This window comes from Varroa jacobsoni, unplaced genomic scaffold (assembly GCF_002532875.2).
Source record: "Varroa jacobsoni isolate VJ856 unplaced genomic scaffold, vjacob_1.0 scaffold_614, whole genome shotgun sequence".
Taxonomy (NCBI): Eukaryota; Metazoa; Arthropoda; class Arachnida; order Mesostigmata; family Varroidae; genus Varroa; species Varroa jacobsoni.
In genome coordinates this window covers 145,322-169,949 of record NW_019213516.1, presented here as the reverse complement: position 1 = coordinate 169,949, position 24,628 = coordinate 145,322, and the positions used below count along the sequence as shown (strand labels likewise).

Genomic DNA, 24,628 nt, shown 5'->3' with positions numbered 1-24,628 from the left:
GTCAGGACCGGCGATTTCAACCCAGTTGTGAGTCTTGAAAAATTCGCTTCGGGTCTGCGAAAATTCGATGCTTCGCGCGTCCACATTTTTAAGCACTAAGAAACACGTCGCCCTTGTTTAATAAAAGTGTAGAAAATTGTAATAGAGAACCAGCGTAACGATAGTTCTCATAATTTTAGTTAAAAGACTGTCGGCTGATGAGTTTATACGAGTTAGACGATCAAAATATTGATCCCATGTAAACTATATCCCTATGATATAGTTGCTGTATTGTCTGTTATGAAAATGTACCTAGCTTACCTATATCTATATTTTTCTGGGTCGACATTCGGTGTGGAATGTATGAAAACCTTTGACGCTGCAGCCCACAACCTTTATATGTGTTTGCTTGGCTACGTCTCATCTACTAGGAGCTACCATCTGTGGACAAAAATCTCCATAAGTATATCTTGAGCAGATTCGAATAGGCGATTTGATACCGGTATCGCTATACCTTCAGCCACTAGAAACAGATGGAAGCTAAATCAGTTGCTGCATTTCTCTGAAGCATGTTACAAGCCAATAGGGGAACAAGCTGTCCGTTTTGTCTTCACCACTATCTCAGCAAAAGGGAAAAAAAATTAGTATCGTTAATTTAGTTAGCTTCCTCTGCTATTCGGGAAAACCGTTCATCTTTCAATATTTGTTTCCGTTGAGTGCAGAGCTCCGGATCCTAACCGATTATTTCGTAGCCCATTGTCTGCCCGTTCTGTATGCTGTACACGGTGTTTCTTCGGTGAACTGCAGTATTACATGATGTATATCTTGGAATGTTTTATCATTTCCTTCGACCTCGATATTGTAGTAATTATGATCACCGAACAGAAGCTTTCGAGCTTGACATCAAGTGAAGTCTTAAACAATGCTGGTGGTGGTAGAAGAAAAAATAAACAGTTTCCTAGTTACTTATCATCGGCAATGCGACAAAGTGTTTGTTGATAGGTCTCTCACTGAGCCAAATAGTCCAAACAGTTTCCATGAGTGCAATCAGTAATACAGGGTCTTCGTTATATAATAAGCCGCAGGTGGTTGAGTTTAAATATAAGGATTCGAACGAATCATAACGGCTAACAATTCATTGATTAACTATTGTTTATCCTTAATGTGTGATTTTTGTGACACCGTCATCCTATTGGTGTACTTGGTGATGGCGGTATGATGATTGAATTCAATTGCGTCACAGGCGTTCGGCTAGACGCGTCGAATATCAGCAAGATTCTTCCGCAGGCAGCCGCGGCCACTTTAACCCAATCGTACGTGGATGCCGTTACTGCGTATCTCGCTGACCAAGGTACTAACTATTTTTAACCTTTAATAAATACACTAATAAATCTACTAGTCACTTGTTTTCTTTTTCGGCCAATTAGATTTTTCAGTAGCAGAAAAAATTCTATAATATATCCGATGAATTACGTTACTAAGTGCCACTTTTATTCACTGCTTAATAGTAATTATTATTATTGTAGTATATATTTGACGAATTTATAAAATTATAAAAAAAAAGACGAAACGATTTTATCTAGAGGAACTAGGTAGGATATATCGATGCTTCGCTGTATATAAAACCTCAGAGATTCATATTGAGCTACCTGAATAAGTAGGTCACACTGACCTAAGTAGCCGCGTTCCTAATAGCCCTAATAATAAGACAGTCCTAATTTTTGCGAAACATTTGCTTCTTCTAATGTTACTTTTAAGCAGCATTCCGCAAGTGTCCTTCAATAGCCTACCATTTCTTACGAACCCGCAGAAAGCATGGATACTTGGAAAGCAGACATAAATCTGCAATTATAGGTTACGTAAACTGGTGGCCTCATTTGCCCATTGGCTTTAACTTTCCCGTAGAATAGCGACACCCAGTGTTTAGGACGACGGCTCGTGTCTTTTTTTTTGCCATTACAGCTAAGGAACAAAAGCATGCACATACCTTATATGCCTGGAACTGAATACTACAGATAGATGCAACGGTGTTGTAGTTAGTAATAATAAAAACCTAGGTTTCAGCAGATGCCATTACCATTGCTACTCCGCTGAGATCATTCAAGTGATTCTTGTTTGTTTTGTCATATTCTTCTTTTTCTTTTGCCATCCAAAATGCATGACCGAGTGCACAGCCACGCACGCACGCACGCACGCACACAGACTTCCTAGAAAACTTATTCGAAAAGTAAAATTTTATTACTACAATTGTTGGAAGGTTTACTTTCAAACTACTTAGCTAGTCCTAGCGTGAAGGATTTAACCCATCTATCATAGCATGCTGATTTTAATATCTTTAATCCAAAATAATTGATTGTCCCAGAAATATCGGGTGGCAACGAAAGCTTCGCAGGATCAGGCCACTGGTCAATTTTGACCTTGCCGGCAGCTTCGGAGTTAAATGGCGATGGCTAGGTGCCTTCGCCGCTACCCTACGCGTTCATAGAATGATCACCTTTTTCAGTGAACATTGCACAATGTGTTTTGATTGCAGCCCAGTTCAGTAACATCATCTTGCTTAGTATCTTCTTTTATAACTCTTTCGTTTCCTCTCATGGTGTTTAAATCTATTTATTTATCTATTTATTTATTTAACGCGGAGCTGGCCCAATTTAGGTTTAACATGCTGCAAGCGTTCAGTTAGTTTATTTTCTAAAATGCGAGCAGGAAAACCATTCAATTTGTGCGTAATTTAGTTCAAGCTTTGCGCCACCTTTTACAGTTTACCTACTACGGTCTGCTTGTATGCCTATATATATGTATCTAAATTCGAGCAGGCCCAAGGAATCTCTCTCAGGACTATCAGGCCACTATGGATGCCCAGCTGGTGGTGCATAGGATAGCCACATGTCAGTAACTGCGTTACCGATTGAGCAGGTTATTGTGGAGCTCATCCTTTTCGAAAGCGCGCCAATTTGCTTCCAACGGTCCGCAATGATTATTGGAAACATCAATAGCTGTGTCTGATTCATACGTTCTTATATAATATTGTCAAATTTGTACGGCTGTTCCAAGCGTACCAAGCCCAATAAAATGTGCCTCACAGCAAAAACTGTGTAGCTGTCTTTCGCTGCGCAAAAATGTCACGAAACGACCCCAAAAACAAGAGAGATTGTGGCAGTGGCAATTGCATACGCTTAATGCATTCTGACCAACAGTCACGCCTGAGAATTCAAGCACAAAGCAGGTATTCGGTCACCGTTCACAGTGGTACATCTAGAAAGTAAAAAATGTCATTTGCAATGGAGAACGTGTTGTTATGTGCTCTTATTCTGGATAAGTAGTGGTTTAGCTGTTGTGTATAAGGGCTTAACGAGTCCTGCTATTGGCGTCTGCTTCTTCATGTAGTCGTACCGCTCTTTTGAAATTTGTTCAATACGCGAGCGCGATCTGAGTTTACTTCTGCGTAGTTACTGACCTATGAGGGACTGCTGAGGTTAGATTCTGACGCTATTTTTGTCAAAAGTGCGTTTCCCTAGGTGGGGTTGCATATTGCGGAGTTGACAACCCGTCCGTTCTATCTATTTTCGTGCGTTTTATATTGCTCCCTTTTTCCATTGTACAAGGATTCATGCCTATTCTATCTGTCCGTACTTTTTTACATGAGAACTTACTTTCCTATCCCGTTATAATTCCAATGACCTCTACGTAAGAATCTCAAATGGTCTAACTTATGTGTTCGCAAGAAGATACCCTAACACGAGACACGTTTAGAATGATTTTTGAACCAAATAAGCGTTCCGCACCTCAGCTATACGAAGGGCTTCTCCAATTTGAAGTGAGACACAGCAGGCCATTAATTATGGCCAGAGTGGTGTGTATGTTTGCTTACAAGGGCACGTTTGGTCAGCGGCCCCTTTAAACCTATCGATCCGCTTTTGGAAGAGACACGCAGAAAGTGGTGGCACTATAGGACGACAGGGCTGCATGCGGGAATCGGATGTGAAGGGTTATGACGCAAAAGAAAAATTGCTCAATTCAATATCGCGTGAAAAGGAAAAGAGGCTGGCTGACTAGAGGAGATCTCTGGCGAAACGTATACTCTGACTAGTGGTGGAACATAACCAGTCAGAGTGTCAGTTTTTTCGGGCGTGACATGGTACACGCAGACAAAACAATGCCCCAACTTAGCTCTGCTTCTTAGCAAAGCATCAGCCCATAGGCTGTAGTTATTCCCCTGACGCCAAAGTGCTCAGCAGAAAACGAAAATACTACAGCCTGGACAGTTCTCCACTCAATGCTTCTTTACTTTTTTTGGCTGTTTGTAATCGTTGAGATGCTACGATTACTAGAAAGCAACAGTTTGCTCTTGCCCGACGAGGCAAGGCAAATGACAGGTTCCGTTCCTGGCCGCGCCTGTAGCTCGACCTTGGGTGTAACCTTAAGCGTTTGAGCCTAATATTCATGATTGCATACTTCATCGTCTCTATGTTATTTCAAGACTTACTGTTTAAATAAGTCTGGTGCAAGCCGCTCCGAACAGACAGAGTTTTTTTTTTTGTATATTTATTTAGTTAAATTTGTTTGCAGCATGATAATGCATGTACTTTTCATGAGTACCTCAAAAAGGCATAAGATATCTAGCCAACACAGAAATCAAGGTGCATAAGTTGTTTCAGTGTTTCGAGCAACAGCTAGAGGCTCTGACTTTCTGCTTCGTAGGGAAAAAATCTACAAGGCTGCATCCGTTCGTGCAGTTACTTGGAGACACAACGTCTTAATCAATATCGTTTGTTAAAGTTTTTTTGCTATTTGCTGTTCTAGCAAACAAAAATTGTCCCCGGGCACTGGACTCATCTACAGGATTTGTGTTCACCTATCCACCATCAGTCGTAAACACACCTGTCGTTATCATATTTTCAGAATAGGTAAAATGTTTCCATATCAAAAAATACACACATGGATAGAATAACCGAAATTATTATATATCATATTCGAAAGTAAGTACTTAGTTGTTGTTGCGGCTCTTATTCTTACAAAGCAAGCGTAAGTTCAGCTTCTGTAGTAAAGGTGAGATTGAGCAAAGGCATTGACCACTCATGGGCTTTTTTAGTGCAATCTCACTTCTTCGAAGGTAACGACAGCCAATTGTATCGCCGATACCGACTTATTTTTTGCTAGCAGTATAGCATCTGATTATACTTACAACCGCCTCGGACTCATCCAGCGGTAGTAGTCATCATCGTCAGCTTTTTGGCGGCTTACGTGCATGTATGTCGGCGTTCTTCTTCCTCCCCTTTAGAAATCAACCTGTCAGACAACTATGTCCGTTCATTGTCGACCAAAGGTTAAAATATATCGAAAATTTATCCTATGACGATTGATAGTACTGTGAAAGTCTGGGATTTTGTTGTTGTGGATCGTAGTATGATCCAAAACGAAAGTGATAATGAAATTATCATTCGTTTTTACGCTGTTTGGGTAAACATCTAAAGCCATTTCGTACCCTGAAACTGGACAATAGTTCCAATATAAGTGTGAACAGAGTCTGAAGCCAGCGATCTTAAAGGATAACTTCCTTGTAGCATATACAGACGACGTACAACTAACTGTTTGAAATGTGTTCATTTCTAATATATGGTTAGTAAAGATAACGTGACAGAGTGCGCCATGTGGTGCATAAGGATGCAACACCACATATGCTCTTGATATACACTCCAAGCGGCCAATAATAGCAAGAATGATAGTGATAAATATTAGATGTGGAATAAGATTTCCCACATACTAAGGGTCTTAAGAAAGTCTGATTACTCATGAGGCCCTTTTATCATCGAAAATAGATTAATGATCAGGCTCAGCACGACATCCGCAGGTGGTAGGTTTCAGGCGGAAGTTACTTATGATACTTTTATGTAGAGTTAGTTCTAGCGTACATGGTCAAAAAGTTCATACGACTTCATACGTCCGAGTAAAGTATTATAAACGAACTTGAGCTCGATCTCTGAGGCACGCGGCTTGTGGTAGTTGGACCTTACCCTCAACACGCATACTTACAGACGGCATAACTATTATAAATGTGTAATTGCTCCTTAGGTTTCTTTCGTTAACTCAAGCTTGCCTTTTTTTTTTTTACGAATCATTCGATCTAGACCATATCGAACGTCGCTGTTTGTTGGCATTTATGGGCGAGCTAGCGTAGTTATTCGCTCCTCATATTAGCAGCGGTACTAGTAACAGCAAACACAGTAGAACGTAATGCGGACAATTGAACGGGAAACGATATAGAGTCCGCTTGCATTATTACAAGTCTGCCGCTTTGTCGTAGTAGTTCTATTCTAAGCCCTCTCTTGGGACCTGTACCGTTTCCGTTAGTTGTCCAAGCCTGTAACGGCCACGTTCATAGCTATGAGGGGTGCTTAGCAGCAGCAATTCAGTTCCACTATTCTCAAATACAACCTATCAGAACACGATCTCTGACTGAAGTTGCTCGCTTGCAAAGACTGACAACGCTCTGCGTTCGAGGGTCTTTATCCGCCACCTTTTACTAAATAACGCTCTCATAATGCTGAATGAAACTTTCCATCCCATTAGGTTTGCCAAAATTGTTTGCTTAAAAAAAGAAGTAACACTTGTACGGTTTTATTGTACGACCATTATCAATCAAGTATTGTTTTTTGTGTCTACTCGAGCGCTCTATATGAACCTTCATTTGCCCTTTTTCTAAAATCTGTTTTGTCTTCAAACAAAACAGTATGATTATTAATTGAGTTCGTTAGCTGATTGAAACTAACATTGAGAAACTCTGAAACATGAGCTAATGGTCTACCAAAATAACGAGACAGTGACCGTTAATATTTTTCCGATACTTACATGGCTTGAGTGGAGTTTTGTGGGTGCTTCCTTACCCAAGCAGAGAAATTTCAATGGATCTTCTCTAATAGCTACTTTTAGAGGATCATACACAATAACTGTATTCCGAGCTGATATGGCTTCAATCTATTCTCTTTTAATTTTCATCTGTATACATATGCCCATTTTGGGACATCTGCTGCTAGTCTTACTACTATTCGCTCAGTATGCCATGTCAAACTCGAGCGTACCCGTGTTACCCAGCGAGAGAGTCACTGAACATACTGAAGTGTCGAATCTTTTATGATGTGGTTTTCGACTGTAGAAGACCTTATCGAATTTAAATTGCGACCACCACAAAAGTGATCCCCATCTTATCTGTTTCCTCACGGATCATTGTATACCTTCCGTTTGTTGGCAAACATTAGTCAACGTTATTACTTATGTGACCGCGTTCAACACTACATGAAGCACCAGCAGGAGGAAGAAAACCAGTGCACGTGCTGCAAGCCGTACTGGTATATTTGGTATTCCTGCCTCTGACGAAGTCTGCGAGCAAGAGAAGGGAAAATGCTAGCTGAGTCTCTTCAAGCGAATTCTAATCGAAATTTTGTCTTCATTTTAGTGTATCCCAACGCTCCGAATAAAGACAGCCCCCGTGAGTTGTGCATAGCGTTAGTGAGCAGAAGCAAATGTAAAAAAGGGCAAGCCCAACAAGAGAACTAGGAAAATACGATGGATAGTTGTTTCTACTGGCGGCCATAACTCGTATAAACAGAGCTTATTTTTCTGGACGTTATAGCTGCTTTATGCAACAGTGTTATCAACACAACATTGGGCAGAGTCCGCATACAGCTTGTATCAGCTGACCTTATATTTGCAAAACTATACAGGGGCCTTTGTGGTCGTATACAGATTGTAAGGCGTGAAGTGATTAACGTCAAAACATTGGAATATCCCGATTTACGTCGACAGCTCTTCAGTTATCTCTTTCAAGGGCGCCTGTATAGGAAAGTGCGCGTATATCCTAGTAGCTTCACATGAGCTGCAATTAACGCAGCAGTTATTAAACGGTGTTTGCGTAAGAGGTAGTCGGGCAAGACTTAGCAAATGTATTTTTAAATACTTTAACTGACAAATCAACGGATATTGTATAGCCTTAGTTTTTTTAGAAGTTTACGATAGCTGCGAATATGTGATATAATTATCATTGTCTACCAGAGAGTACAGTACCAAACTCAGGTTAGGAGCTCCACGCGGCGCTAGAAGCCATAATTTATTCCATCTAGGACACTGCGGTCGTACGTTGCTGCACGCAACTGCGAACGCTGCAAACGAGCTGCACATACTTACCCATTCCAGCTGTTCAGCTTTTTTTTTTAAAGGCACCTAACTTAAGCACTACAGAGCTAGTTTGCCCGTAACGGTCGTTCTAGGTAAAGTTGCATGCTTACATTCGTGTTTGTGTATGTTGGATAATGATTACAGTATTAAAGTAAATTAAACTAACAAGCTAACCTGTCGCAGTTGCTGCTGTTTCAGCGAGCGGGGGGGCCGGGGGTGGTGGTGGTGGTGGAGGTGATCAAGGCAGCCATATTCATCATGGGGTGGCCACGACGGGTGGCCACTACCCCTCCCCCCACGGAGCGTCGGTCGCCGTTGGAGCGGTAACGGTTGGCGCGCCCACTGTAACTGCCCATAACTCGCACGGTTCACACAACTCGCACAACGGCCATAGCGGGTCGACCGGTAAGACGGTGCACTTCTCCCCTTCAAAGAGCGGCGGGAGCGCTAACTCTCTAAAGAGGTCGAAGAGCTTTGCAGCTCAGAGCAGCCAGAATGGCAGCAGTAGCAGCAGCGGTAGCCACGGCGGAGGCCACTACGGCGGCGGCGGTGGCAGTTGCGGAGGGAGCGGCGGGGGCAACAGCCATTCGAACCATCATGGCGGCTCACAGGGATCTGCCGCTCAACAGCTACAACAGCAACAGACGCAACTGCAGCAACAGCTTAGCCAGGCCATCCAGGCACAGGACGAAAACGGACACTCAAGTGCCGCGCTCAACGACCCTCTTGTCAAGAAAGCGCTCAACGGTTAGTGCACGATCAAACCAAACAAAAACTGACAAACTGAATAAGATTCGTAAACAAATCAGGTTATCTACCCACAAAGGCCAAATGACCCAACCCTGAACGCCCTCGCAGGCGTTCTTCTGCGAGGGGCCGAAGCGTAGCTATTAATTTTTTTTTTTTTTTCATATTTACGAATGACACTGTGTGTGTCATGACATATTGATTAATGTCATTTACGCACTGAGGCTGTGACCGTCAATGTTATTTGCCGTGTGCTCTATAGCTGAGTTCATATTTCATATGTTATTTGGTAAAAGTCAGGGCGGCCGATTTACAGTCGCCACGGGTTCCGTTACCATCGTTGGATTATACGGAAACGTGACAAACGTTAATGTGACATCTATGAAAATTGCGCTACTTTGCAATGGTGCACATCTTTTTTTTTTTTTTTTTTTGCATTCGGGATGCACTCTTTGAATCTCGGTTTATTCGGACATCGTCACTCGGGCTTTGGGCAGGCGAGTTGTAGTGAACCATGGAGAATCAATCCTAGGATATAAGTGGTTTACTGATATGAAACGACAACGACGGATAGAGCTGGCCCGACAAATCTTGCATTTGATGCGGAAGTTCGACTACGAAAAACACCGTGACTCGTTGGTTGAAAACAATATCGACCTCGAAAGAGAGTCTTGTGGAAGATCTCCTGCGAGTGTCAACAATGAAAAGCTAAGGGCTACGGTAAAAGTTAATCCATCTCAACGAGTACGGTTGTCATTATTTAGCTTTGGTCTGCGTTGAAATATTACACTTGTTCATATAAGCCAAACTAGCAAGAAAAATATATGCCACAGTTTGAAAAAGAATTAAAAGATATACCTGGAAGCGCTTGCTTCTCCTTGCTTCCGCGTTACGACGATGCCCTATTCCTGCAATCCATGAATCATTACTTATGATGGAAAGCTGATCTTTTACAACTAAACAAGCGGGGTATCACCCTGAAGCACCCTGTATAGCTGCTGAGGTGTATAGTGTCTCGGTAGTCTAATGCAATGCTATTCACTATAGCTTCATAAGTCCTGCTTCGTCGATTGTAACTGTACCGAAGTATACCGTCTACGCTTAAAGCAGTCGATGAAAAAAGTCCGCGTTAAGTATCCAAAATGAATGAACAGAGGTATTATTGCAGGACAAAGTTCAAGTTCACACTTCAAAAAACTTGCCTGACCCTGTTCTAACAGATTACCATTTTTTAAATCTGGAAAAGTTCCTAATAGAAAAAATTATAAACATCTCAGAATGATATCGGAATTGTTTTTTAAAACCTCAAAGATTCTTGTACTTTAGACATTTAAGTCACTGGGACAAATAGTCATCCTCCAAAAGGCAGAAGGCCATAAATAATAATGGTGCATACTTCGACTGAAAATGAGAAAAAGCGAAATATATAAAAAAAGTTCAAAGAGTTGGAATTACGTATATCACGTTTTATACATGAACGACTTGGTATATGCAGAACTATACACTGTCATATGTATTCGCGTATACGACGAAATGGGACGGGGCACACTAAGGATCTGGCCACAAGCTTCATGATCGAGGATTCTGGAAAGTGGACTCATGGAGACAAAGTGAAACCATACCATCCCTAATGTTATGCTACAATTGTACTTTTTTCAACCGTGCCTTGTTAGTTAGATTGACTCAACGACAGTGTAGACCGCGAGGTACTTTGTAACGAAATAGTTTAAGAAAAATTGCGCTACAGAACTTGCTTAGTTTACCTCTTGATCTGTTGCAACGGCTGCTACCTCCTGACATTTTGCTGTAGTGTTCAGGTTACGTAGCCGTAATGGTAGATTTTTCTATATATTTGAAAAACGGCATATCTTTCAGGATCTTGCGCGGGCGTATCAGCTATGATTTGCTATCCTAGAACGGTGCAACACTGAGTTCTGTAGAATATTCAGCCTAGAAACGAGCGTATGATGGATAGATATGCATTAAAGCTAACATGTACGTTTGGTATCATTCCGCTTGAATATATGCACATATTACGTACTACATAACGACTGCATAGTTTGAAAGCTACTACTTAAAAGTATGATGTTCAAATTAGTACGTACTATCAAACTAGTGTCCGTTTTGTCCTTTCTACTAAAAAAAAAAGTAGAAATGCTGACACAACCGATGCCAGCGTGTAATATTCAGGTATCCAAGAGTATCTTGCAGATCCCTTAAAACTTACCATACCTATCTAGGATCTGCATTTGTGACAGCAATGTCTCGAGTGTTAAGTTGAAGATCACCGGAATTAGCGTACTTGATAACCTCTACACTAGCTGATCAGCATAAATCGTGATACCAGTTGCCGAGTGATACCCCATCGGGAGTTTTACCCTTCTGTCGTCGGACTTATTATCTCAGATCGACTAAGCGAACTTGAGCAAAAAGAAATTGCCGTAGTTAACTACTATACAGTAACCGTTTTTATTTATGTATGATGACGTTTTCAGACCCAAACCTTCTAAACATCATGCAAATCATGGAGGTTGTACGGACGATCTGCAGTAAGGCGACTGAGGGAATCCAGCACGCGGGGCCTTCCGCTCAGCTTTGCCTTTCTATAATCGAGGTCAGTAGTTCTTTCCATGCAATTCTCCACTGAAGTACGCTGTACGTTTATGCTCTATATCGCAAGTGAAGATCACGCGATCTGTGACCCACTCTCTCGCTCTCGTACTTTTACTGCAACAGCGATGACAACTATCGCATGTAACCACTACCTTTCTGTACGCGCGTGCCGTTGCCTCGCTTCCTGTTGGAGAACGAGGGCTCAGAGGAAGCTTATTATAATAGGTTGCCTAGCGTGACGTCTTACACCGAATTCTTACATTTCCGTATTTCTGCTGGCCGTATGCCTCGTAGCAGCCATTCCTGAAATTGGACTCGGGGCACGGCTCCTCTAGCCGCCTTGGAAAAGCATGTTGATGCTATGCTCTTGGCCGACTTGCTTTTGAAGCTCGGCAGGCTAACGCGCCTGCAGGCATGCGTGTAGAGACCTTATCCGAGAGATATTATAAAGTATCACTATTAAAACTATCATAGAAAACGAGACTTCAGTACTTAACGCGCGGGACGGAATGGGGAACGCGGCGTGTAACTTTGTTGCAGTGTGCCTAGAGGAAAAGTTACAGCCATGTTAGCTCAACAGCACCAGTATTACTATTACTACAACCAGCACGAAGCTACCGCTAACGTTACAAAGCAACAAGGCTTCTTTGATATTCGACGTCTGAATTTCACACTTGTCAACTTGTTGTTGTTTGATAGATACGTCTTGTTGCACCCGAAATTTTACGAAGACACGTGCATATATCCGTGTGTAATGCTTCTGCGAAGAGAAACATTTGCGCACCGCGAATATGTTATAGAATACTGAAAAACAAAAATCCTACCTTGTCTTTTTTTTTTATTAGAAATGAAACTTTCTGCTCTTGAACTTATCAACTTATCTCGTATCTATATGGCCTAATGGCACTGTTAACGTTACTAGATGACGTCATCACTATTACTTTGGTCTCTTTGCGGAGTTTTTCTTACCTATGTATATTCTGATTACAATTGCATCTTCGCGATGTTGTTACTAAAAACAAAGAGGATGGTAATTGTTTATGTGACATGTTGTTATTGTTAATAGTCTTGCGTGATCTAAAAACGAATCTACCTTTGTGTTTGTGCTGGTTATAGAAAGAGAAGGGTGACACGTTCTTAGAGAGCTTGTTGAACAGCTGCCGTGAATGGTATACCGAGAGGGACAAGCTCCTGAGGTCTCCACAGGAAGGCTCCGCCGTGTCAAAGCGATGGACAGCTTACGTGACGTTCGTCGCCGAACTTTACTATCGCCTCAGGCCGCAACGACTCATCACCCCAAGGTCATTGGTTAACCTGTGTCCTACTGTTTACTTCTTCAGTACCAATTGTTGTTCAGTTAAAGTTCATAACCTTGACCACCGCTTAGAAACAATTAGGTGTATGTGGTCGTTAACAGTTGCTACATACGAGGTTTTATCGCTTTTCTGTATGGTTAGTCCTACGCTATTGTCTGTGTGCAGTTAAAGGCTTGGAACAGCAAAAGAAAGGGAGAAAACGAACACCTTTACACCAATTAGGTTCAGTGCTGGGCGTGGAGGAAGCAGTAAGGAAGAAGACAAAGGCCTGTTCTTCTTTATCAAACGACTGCCGTCTTTGCCGCTATTTTATCTGCATTGGCCTTTTTTTAGTAGGAAGCTACGCAGGATACAAAGGAAACGCCAGTGACAGCAGTGTGTGTTATAAAAAGGTTGGTGAAGGGAATGAGTTAACGGGCGCCTCTCGGCACTGGCAAAAGGCCAAATTTAGCTAATTTTCAGCTCAGTGGCAGATCGCTTTCCTTTCCGGCCTCAACTGCCATTCCAGTCATTAAGCAGCGTTGACTATCGGTGTCGCTCAGTGTTTGAGGCGAAGAAAACAGGGCACCGTTGACCCCATGTCGGCCAGGTTAGGTATCACCTTGCATCCAGATTAACAGCAATGGTCTGTACCTGCTAAATTGCTCTTCTAATGCGACAAGGTGGTCAGCCGACTGGCTGTTTACTCCCAGATCTGTTCTCAAAATGAAGATCCTCCGGGCACCTCATTGCATGGGTAAGAAAAAACAGGATAGACAAAAAACATGGATCAAACACACTGCTCCGAACTATAGTGAAAGGCAGTGAAAAATTGCGGAAACAGGCAGGTAACGTTAGAGGAGACATAAACATGAGCCGCAACCAAATGAGCTAGAAGAATTAGATGTGCGCCCGTCATCAACATGATTATCGTCCGATAATTTGGATCGCCGTGTGCACACAGAGGGTCCCCAATCTGTGTGTAGAAGCTAGGGCATCACTGATAGGGGGATTTCCATTTTCTGCCACTCGACCAACTGGTGATAGACGAAATGGTGCAGACAAATATTGCTAGTGGCTCACTCGAATTCAAGAGAGACGACAGAGATACAGATAGCCAGCTGGTGGTGGTATTTTTATGTTTATTGAAGACCTTATTAAGGGAAGGCCCAGCAGAATATGTGAAAACGGGAACTCAAAGAAAACGTTCATTAAAAGAGCTCAATTAATCGATAATTAGAGACTAATCGATAAAGGTCTACTTGGATAACTTTGAGTAAATAATACATCGCGCTGTAGAAAGCAAAAATCACTGAGTTTAACCATTAGTATCTCATTTAGTTCACAGAGATATAACAACTTTTCTCATATAAATTTGGACCGAGTGATCAAAGTTTCGTTTTGAGCCGACCTGAACGATATAGTAGAACGAAATAAAGTATTTGTACGTGTGTGTATACAGTATGTTTCGTGTACAATTATCTTGGATAATTACAGCCGCTAGACGTGAACGGCAAGAACGAAAACAATACAATTTCTTTCAATAGATACTTTTTGCAATGATGTAGTGTGAGGTCCTAGGCTTCGTACTGCCGCGAAATTCCCTTAATATACTGTGTTTTTCTGCGACGTTAGAAAGCAGTACCCTTGCCGCTGCCTTCGAATGCGGCCTTGGTCATCATCATGTGATCTCTTACGTTGCAGGGCGGTGACGCTGTGCACGCTCCTGTACGACTGCCTTGAACTGCTGTTGAAACCGGCCTCCCTCAAGAATCCCACCGAGCTCGAATGTCTTCGCACCGTATTATCTGTTGTCGGAAAACAAATCGACACTGACGCTCCGCTTAGGTACGTAAATCTCTAACTCAATTCAGGATATTTTACGTCTACGGGAACGAGTCAACTTGCCGATATAATGCCCAAAAGTCAACTAAATAGTAGAACTCTCGTGGAGACTCGGTTTCCTATTTTTGACAAGAATGTTTAAGTCATTTGTTCGTCAGGACACTATCCAACGCTGCAGGCACACAAAGGAGCTTCGTTTTTCTCTCAAATATCTGGAAGTAAATATTAGATCGAGAATTGAAACGAATTCATTCAAGCATCGCAGGACTAGATGATAGAATCGATAGAGCCTAGTAGAGCCGTAGATATCCATCTGATGTGGCACCATCCCGAAATACTATTGGGCGTAACTCGCTCCTCTGAATCCGTAGGATCTACCTAAGCATGACAGATCGCGTCGAACAGTACAGAGCGATTCGCTAAACAGCTGCTATCATTCGGGCTGGACGCATCGAAATCTATACTAGATGTCGCTAATTTGGTTTTCAGAACCTGGCGAATAAAATTAATGGCCTAATAAGGCATTACGTATATGAAACTGAAGAGGCTAGGTTAATGAGAGCTGCGTCGTGGGCAGGCCACAGAGAGAAAAATGAGTCCCGTGAGCTTTGAGTGGCCTCAGCTAAGCAGCGATTGCCATGTATCTCAGCGGCTCGAGTCGGCATTCGACGAATCGAAAAATTATCAATCTGTCAATGCCCATCAATATTATTCTGTCAATAATCATCAATAGTAGTTCCGGTATACAGTAACCTAGTTTGCTTTTCTTATATTAACTACATTGGCAATAAATAGTAATTATAATTGAAAGCCGTTAGATGATGTGAGTGAGAAGGATCAAGTGGTTTGTTACTCGTTATCGCTTTAATCTCATCCATCTATCGACTGTGCCTAAAGTAGTCCTCTGTAGTGTTCTGTTGCGCTGTATCTGCAGAAAATTCAGAACACAAAATTCTGCTACGAATTGCTTGCAGATACATGCTAATGGTGTACGCGATAAGCAGAAGCCTCTTCCTCAGAAACTATACGGGCCTACGTCTCGTAAAAATGTTCTAATACCACATGAGTGGTTTGTCTTTGCTTCTGCCCAAGCTGTTTGAAGGTACAAATAGTTGAGTGCCTTTTGACACATACCAAACTATGGGCCTCATAAGGCACACGTAAGATTTTACTAGACTTCTACGGAGAACCAGTGTTTGATACCAATAATATAAGGAGACCATTAAGGTTTCAGATCTTGTATTCACCTTTTTTTTTTTACTTTCAGATATTTTTCTTCGAGCCAGTGGCAGTAGGAAATATTCTATAATGTTGTTAGATCACTAAAATATTATCAAGATGCAACATTTCATTATTTTAGACGAGTTTATTCGCTCAAAGTATGTGCTGATCGTCGAGGAACAATCAGTGACAGAAGAATAAGAATTTAGATTCGACCTTGAAAAAGATTACTACTTTTAAAGACGGAATAGCCTCCTATGGAAAACTATCAGTTTCACATTATTTTCTATTCATAACGTCTTTAGAAGAAAATTATTGACACTATACGCGCTTAAAAAACAGGAGGCTGTAGCAGGTTAACTGATTTGGCAATCTACAGTCGAACATTTTGACTGGTTTAGATTATGCTAAGTAAACACGCAACCGATATCTGAGGTGACTACCGGCAAATCTTAAATATCCGTGTATTCGGCCATTTTTCACAACCTCCGTACGCAAACACTCAAGCCTACAGAGGCTAATTCATTGCGGTATGCTATTTCTACGTTTCTGTAATAATCTACCTTTCAGGATGAACAATCTGGTCGTGCAGATGCGTGAGTCGTTCCTTGGCCCGATTTCAGCTAATAACCAGCAGATGCGCAAAAGCATCCTAGAGATGATCGAGCTTCGGGCTTCCTCCTGGACCTTCGATCTCCAACAATCGATGTACTACTTCCCCTACACTAAGTAAAAACACAACACTGATCACCTGTACTATTAAGACAGATATTTTAAAATGGGCGTCTCATCGTAAGAGAAACGGCAATACACAACTGCTAATTGTAAAATCCACCGTAGTACCACGAGCACGAGACCATAAAAAATTGTAATAACTCACAAAATATGGCGACAAAGTCGTTCGACTGATCATTGTCATCACGAACAATTTCTCGCTATAGTTATAGCTTATATTCACTACTCTACAAAAACCGTAAAATGCCCGTAGACGCGTACACGAATGATAAACATACATTATAGTTGACGTACATAAGATCCAAGATCGATCCGATGCAGCATTGCAGCTTTACCCGACCGGGTTCTGAACAGAGGCTTCCGACAGCACATAATTGAGAGAAAAAAGATAACAGTAAAATTAATATTGATGATCATTTTTGTCGCCTGCGTTCGTTGAAAGAAAATTACTCGCTTTTGAACTAGCCAGTATCGGGCATCTGCTTTCCAGCTGTGGTCCACATTGAGCTGCGTTAAGATGTTCGCTGTCCAAGTACACTTTGTTATTGAGTGCACGAAAGCTAGAGAATAACTCTGTCATAAAATGTCTCCTTTAAGCGCGCATCGTCCTAAGCAGCTAAACAGAATAGGTCCAGACTAGGTTTACAGTGGGTGCTAACGAAGCTTGCACAGGCATACCCAGTTTTGTCTGTACGCATATGTAACACTTCACATCTAATTCCTCACCGCAATGAAAAAAAAAATCACGGAGAAGAAAAACAAAATCAGATATGGACACATTATCCTTTTACACGAGGTACGTAGTTCGGGAGATGGACCGTTTATCGTTAATGTTGGATTGTCGAGGATCGACAAGAATGGATAAAACCGCTTTGTTTTGAGCTTGTAGCTGCTTTACAGTTATTGCTTCGAAGCAGTAAGATTCATACTAAATCACGATGATGAACCTTAGGCGCCGAATACATGAGCTGGAACTATTGAAACAATGCGACATGTCTGAACCAAATACTGTCTTAGACTCCGGGGCAGCAAGCAAAGAATCCCGTCAGTAGAACAGGAAAGAGGATCAGAAAACAAGAAATCAACGCCAATAAGCAATTCATACGTGAACAGAACGACTCGGAGAGCGCAGATCTGTCGTGCATGTGCTATTATACACTACAAGTAATAATTACGTGTATCACGTAACGTATGTAAATCGCTTCCACATTTCTCGTGCCACGAGACGTGTATCCCGATGATGGCCGGATGGTTTTATTCGCAATGGGCCTGTTCGTACATACGTACATATACAACATCACTGAACAGAAAACAAGAGAGGGAATGAAGACGAGATGTTGGTCACATAGTACTGAAACTAATACTCATATCTATAGCTATTTGTCCCTTTACTCGAGCCTGGTTGACCGCCTGGAGGCGGCGGACGTACGAACTGCTAAAAGCTTGGCAACAGGAGTCCAGTTAAACAAAGAGAAATAGAATGGTTCTCTTGAGAATCGTTCGCCGCAACACAATGGACTTCTGATATATTTGTTAATTCCTGAAGAAAGACGAAAACGAAAATGCCTCGATTTCGATGAAATATAATTACTGCTGTGTTAATACAGTTGCTACAATCTTAGTAGTGGTTGTACAACTGCTACAAGCGCATGGTTAGCACTATTGCAACCATAAGTTATTCTAACATCCATAAGTTGGCTCTGGAAAAGATGCACACACATAGATTACCTTCGTCAGCTATAACGTCGATAGACTTTTCAATTGTTTGAACCTTATTCGATGCCAGTATCACTCCCCCAATGACTCTAGCGGGCGCACGTTATAATACTCACTATATAAATACCCACATACACTCCAAGGAAAATACAGCCGAAAACGTTTTTTTTTTACCGCCCTATTCATCGTTTTCGATATACAGCGTCAAAATATATCAAGAGAGAAATATAGATTCGGAGATAGAAGAACGGCAAGGAAAACATAGCGGTAGAACGCGACGAAACTTGTAGCGTCGTCGCAATAATTAGAATAGTTTGATAATATAGGGGTGTCTATAATGATCATGTGGTATTCTTCGTCGTTTCTTCAATAATTCCTAACGCTACGAAAATAACGCACCCAATCAAAAACATGTTAAATAGATATACAATGCTGAAGTCATGATATTTGAAAGGATATTGAAGGGAAAAATCGGAACTCTTCGATCATTCATATATCTGCTCGCTTATTTCGATTACGATTCGGCGACCGTAGCGTGCAGCATTCGATGCAGGAAGTACGCGTTTAATTTACCCCTGACTTCCCTCTCATAGAGTGATATTGTATTTTTATTTTAAATACAGATACCTGTTTATTCTTTTTATGTAATATGTTTGCAAATGCTCGAAAGCAGTAATTAAGTAATAGTTCCGTGCGCAATATTAAGGGTCACCGGACGATTATTGGAGCCAAAGGGAGAACTCACAAAAAATATATCAATAATTAGGTTTTTAAAAGACTATCGAGAGAGATCGAACTGTAACCGTTTAAACTTACGTTCGTAAACATTCTTCACAGACGGCACTGGGAGATATCAGCGAATCACGTTTCGAAACGAACTAAAAGAAGATTAGAAAACTGACAATTCCGAGAATCCATATTTAGCCCAGACGCGTATCAGAAGTACGTTGCCATTGTTATGAGCAACAACGCTCCTTGCGCTTGCACGACGGGCCACAAGCTAAGCTAGTGGCTCTCGCAAACGAAATGCCCAGCAAACTAGGCATATTTACCGTTTTTTTTTTTCTTTCTTTCTTTCTCAAGATGGATAATACGATTTTGCTGAAAGCTACCTTCTTCAAAATTGAAACGCCATAGTAAAACAGGCCGTTCGAAATAAATGAATGGCTTTATACGCTATGGCCTCAAGTACCTAGAGAACACTCTATGATAGGAAGGCGATAACTGCCAGTCCGGCATCCAGAGTGGGTCCGCTATCTGGACCATTGATTCAGAGATAAAAATTCAACGCGGAAAAATGGGTTCATTTAAGTATTTTGGCCTTATAACTTATATAGAAGTAAGGAAGGCTTATACTTCTCAAGCTATTCAAGCTAATTTTCCTACTTTGAACTATTTTTCAGTCAATTAACCCGCCTACCACCGCGCGTGTAATTCGCCTGAATTTTTCGAATCGTGGCTGGCCGACGGCTCAGATCCCTGTTGATCAATGGCCGAATTAACGACACGGTTGTAGAGCATCGAGTGACCCTAAAAAAATCGATATGGATGTAAAGTGTTTCAACGTAGGAGAAATTACGTAAATCGAAAATCCTGGACGAGTCTGTGCGTTTGGCATTAACATAATGAGCCCGTTGCGATAAGCTTTCATACATTTGTAAGGTCTCCAGCTAGCGTCAAATATAATCGTTTGTCTCGACGGACCAAACAGTTCTATTTAGTTCAATCAGCCTGACAGATGTCTAGGGACGGACTAGATTGGACGTATCCGAGGGGGGGGCGCATCGTAGAACCGGCACGCTCAACTTCATCATACAATGCAATAAGCAATAATACAACGATTCATACAGACAGATAAGAGGCAAGCAGGAAGACATTATCACAATGAATGAATCACCCAACGACAATTGCTAGGAGGAGTATCGTTTACCCACATGTTCACGTAGTACGTATTACCCATACGACATGCACCTATAAATACACAATACAAATAGGTATATAATGCATAATCATTATTATCATTTCTGATCTAAACGCCGCTTGCTAGTAGCGTAGCTCTGAAACAGCGTGAAATGGCATATGAAAGACATGGCGGAAAACTGATGCGATTGCAGAAAGCCACTGTCCCCTAGAGAAGACTGTACAGGGATATACATGCAAGTGTCAGACGAAGCGTAAATATTTTTCGAAATACATAAACATGTACATTAGAGATACTAAAAAAAAAAAAAAAAAGCAAAAAATCAACAGAAAAGGAGGGCTTAATCTAATTCTCGATTGCTTCTGAGATAAACACCTGCAGTCAATGTTGTCATATGGAGGAAGGAGGTTGACGTGGGCGGATGGAAACAACGAAAGAAAAACGCGTGCAGAACGTAGATAAACCGAATGAGTTAAGCTGTGAATAGAGAAAAGCACGAATGCGCTATTTCGTATACCCACTAGGACCATTCACTTTAGTAGTAACGCCGATAGACAAGCGTCTATTGTTCCATGTTCCGATGACAAATCCTAAATGCTATGAAAACATATTATAATTATTATCTATACGAATAATAGCAAAGTAATTATTTCTAATAAGCGGCGTCAAATCGTTTCAAATACTGATTATTTAAAGTCCATACGACAATGGCAAACACCTGAACATAACATTTAATCATGACAAATAACAGTAGGTATCACATACGACAGTTTACACTTGAATTTTCCGGACCCGTGTGTGCTGGACCGCACCATTAGTTAAAAGAATCAAAAAATAACAACTCATCAAATCCAGTGCTCAAAACTGACTGAAGCTAAAAGCAACAGTACGATCCCGGGTCTCTGGACGGAACACGATTAGTGGCCTTTGAGCCTGCACGATGATCAGGTAAACAAATATACAGCAAATTTGTATAATCAAAAAATAAACGAAAAATAACCCAAGTGTGTGGAAAATAAGTAAGCTGCGAAAGATTTTTCTTACTTTTCAATTGTACAAACAGAGACTTCAGAGATCCTGCGTATGATACGAAGCGTAAACATACATGCATACAGACACACGCACGCACGGACAGTCGAAAGTAATGGTTTAAAGTGGAGTTTAGCGACGTGGACGATGATCGAGACTGACGACAGCTCTCATCACAATCAAAAGCTCCCATAGTTGAGCCGGTTTGCCTAAAGTCAGAGTAGAGGCTCGGTGATCTAGAGTAGTGTCAGCCTGAACGAACCAGCGGAACGCCTGCTATAGTCTGAAGAGTAATAAGTGGTCTGAACTGAAATATATAATGCCCATGTCGATTACTAGCTCGAAAGACATTATTAAAAATTACCTATTATTGACATAAACCAGAACAATCAATCGCCTACTCGGGTTGTCTAGTTGGCACATAGACGGCGGTGTATTCATCGCAAATTGATGAAAATCGATAATAATAATAGTAACGAAAGCGATAAACAAAAACAAAATAACACCAGTTTGGCTAGGTACAAATTCAAGTATATTGCTAACGTGTTGATCTGTTTAAGACAAATGCTATACGTATCGGCCGTCAGCATTAGTCATCCGTTCGCCTTACTTTTCTAATTGCGTGCGTTAGTTCTTCTCCAATGTTTCCTATACGAAAAAAATCAGCGTAGGCATTTTGTTTTTCTGATCTTGGCCCAGTGGCTTTTTGGAGGCAATTTTTACAAAGCTATTTGCCTGAAAGTTGGAAGTTGGACGAATGGTTTCGTTAGGTGCTAGTTACGAAAACCAATCGACTATCACAGACCGGTATTTAAAGCTCAGCTTCACTCTGTCTGGTATAATTCAGGACGCTCCTTTCTGGTATTGGTTTTTTTTCTATGCAATAGCATGGCCTGCGATGACGCTACACTTTCTGGGTGCATACGATCTATGGAAGTGTGTACCAACCTAATGTGGCCTTGATTTAGAAATTAAGTAGAATATTTGTCTAATTTCAATACTCATCGTTTCGATAGATGAACTACCAGAAGTTCGTGCGATTCATTCGATATCGCTAACAAGGTCAGCTCCGCTCGCGGGGCGACGCTGGTGATACCGTCGGCCACGGGCCATATGCCAGCAATTTACGCTCTATATAGTATATTAACGATTCTCATCTAGCAACTTTATTGTTAGATTCCTAATCACCATTTTCATAATAGTTATCTATGACATCGTTTATTTATTAATCTTGAGAAGATAACTTATCTACTATGACGACGTACCACAGAAGACCAAAAGCAAGATCACTGGCAAGGACGGAGAAAGCGGCGAAGGCCGATGCAATAAAGTTCTGCTGTAAAAGGTGCGCAGAGTCCACGATTATTGCCAAGGTATAAGAGACGACTCACTGACTAAAGTTATTGGTAAAAATCAACGCTATAACAACATGAATAGGAAGCAATGGCATTGAGATACAGATATTTAGGGGTGACAAAATGAACACGAGGGAAACCATAGAGAGATAACGATAACTAATGATAATGATGACAATGCTAACAACAAATGGTAACGTAGGTGATGCTTTGCTTGAGAAGTTTTTAATGTATATATTATATCTGCGAAGAAGTTGGGGCGCCACTGAAAAGTAGTTCCCCCACGAAAAAGGGTTCTTTGAGCGCACTATGAGAGGCTTGCATAACGTCATTACTGAAGGCAATATAGTAATTAGGATACCGATGGTAATGCCGCTCGATAAAAGGAGAAACCGTTTGCGCGCATACCGAACGTTAATACGAATATTAGTAATTACAATACGAAGGATAATGATATAGATAATCATGAAAATAATAACATTGACAATGAGACGGACACACAGGCTATGAATAATAACAATAATAGACTAAGTATATAATAATAATAATAATAACAACAATGGAACGCCGAGGTAGAAATACCCATCGTCTGACTGTAGCCGAATTTTGCAATACAAACTGAAACGAAGATGGAAGAGTCGCTGCCATGTCATCGTTTTATTTGAAATTGACGGATGAAAATGGGCACATCATACGCTCAGCGTTTTCATACAATATTGTTTGGCCCAACGACCCCGATGATGATATGGTCAGCTAGAACGAACGACCAACCACTAGGTGGCGGTAGTGTTTCGAAAATACATAGAGATAGATGAGCTAGTCTTTTATCAGTGCCAACAATAGTTATGTCGTCAACACAATAAAACAGTATATAGAAAAAAAAAAAAACACATCTAGATAAACGACAGCTAATTGTGTCTCGCTACAATAGTATAAACATCAATGTCAATAACGAGAGATACGATGTCATTAATGGTAACAACAATCAGAAACATTTTAGGAAACAAATTTGCAGCATGAATAACGATAGGTAAGAAGAAGAAAGAGAAAATTTGACTTAACAGTAAATAAAGCAACACCTATGTGCATTGTATTAACGTCGTTTGTTGTTATTATTACACACGTATTTAACATTAACTAAATTCAATACAAGGCTTAATGGTAAAATGAAACTAAATTCGGTCACTTGAGTGAACTTATTTATTACAGAGTTCTTATTTATTAAATAAAGCTGCTTTTTTTTTTAAATGTTTCGGTAACGGAGCTTTGCTGATGTTTGAGTCGAATTGTTGAACGTTTTCGAAGAAAACTGAGATTGCCTGCAAGAAAAACCAGCAGAGATTTTGAACAGTTGTCCTATAGACTGGAATTGACAAGTTAATCTCATCGAGTGGTCTCATAAAACCCAGATATTGTCCCAAAAGCTATTCGTTGCTTTAAAACCCACCGTTTACCACAACAGTATCGTACAGGCCAAGGTGGACATGCAACAACTTTCTGGGTCTGTCAACTTGCTGCTTAATTATATATAAACACTATTCCCAGACCTCAGATGATGATTGTTGTATTATATTAATTTGATATTCTTTTTGTCTCCCTGTGCCTTAAATCATGCAAAGAACTCATAAACTAAAAGTCGTTAATGCGCTAGCTAACGACCCACGAGGGAATCCAATGATCGCAATTTCTCGCTGACCGGAATAGTTGGGCCTGTCGCATGGTATAACCTGGCACTGCTTCAGGGGCAGTTTTGATCGTAAGACTTTGCGCTGACGAACTTTTGTCGGTGTGTTTTTTCGAAAACAAAGACTATAGCATTAGATTCAAAAGCTAAAAGAGTGTATGCTATAGGATGGGCCAAAGGCTTATATTCTAAAAAATCCTCCCACCAATGGAAACAATAGTTTCTTTCTATGTCCCCGGATATAATTCCCATTATATATAAGAAACAAGGTCAATAAATGTTCCCGTAGAAACGGCTTCCATGACTCGATTCGTTT

The 24,628-nt window shown here is 41.0% G+C and overlaps 1 protein-coding gene across 7 annotated transcripts in view; it reads left to right on the top strand.

Moving 5' to 3' along the window:
* The window catches only part of LOC111261915 (uncharacterized), a 110,126-nt gene extending 86,401 nt beyond the window's left edge, over positions 1–23,725 (top strand). For 5 of the 7 annotated variants that reach the window (XM_086968888.1, XM_086968889.1, XM_086968891.1 and 2 more), the window contains 7 exons: positions 1,223–1,330; positions 8,335–8,898; positions 11,394–11,512; positions 12,628–12,812; positions 14,511–14,654; positions 16,443–16,580; positions 19,727–23,725. In XM_086968888.1, coding sequence (XP_086825014.1) covers positions 1,223–1,330; positions 8,335–8,898; positions 11,394–11,512; positions 12,628–12,812; positions 14,511–14,654; positions 16,443–16,580; positions 19,727–19,757 — 1,289 coding nt within the window. In that variant the 3' untranslated portion in view covers positions 19,758–23,725. The remainder of the gene's footprint in view (positions 1–1,222; positions 1,331–8,334; positions 8,899–11,393; positions 11,513–12,627; positions 12,813–14,510; positions 14,655–16,442; positions 16,581–19,726) is intronic. The other 2 variants (XM_086968887.1, XM_022835796.2) reach the window with 2 other exon arrangements.
* Positions 23,726–24,628: the final 903 nt, after the last annotated feature.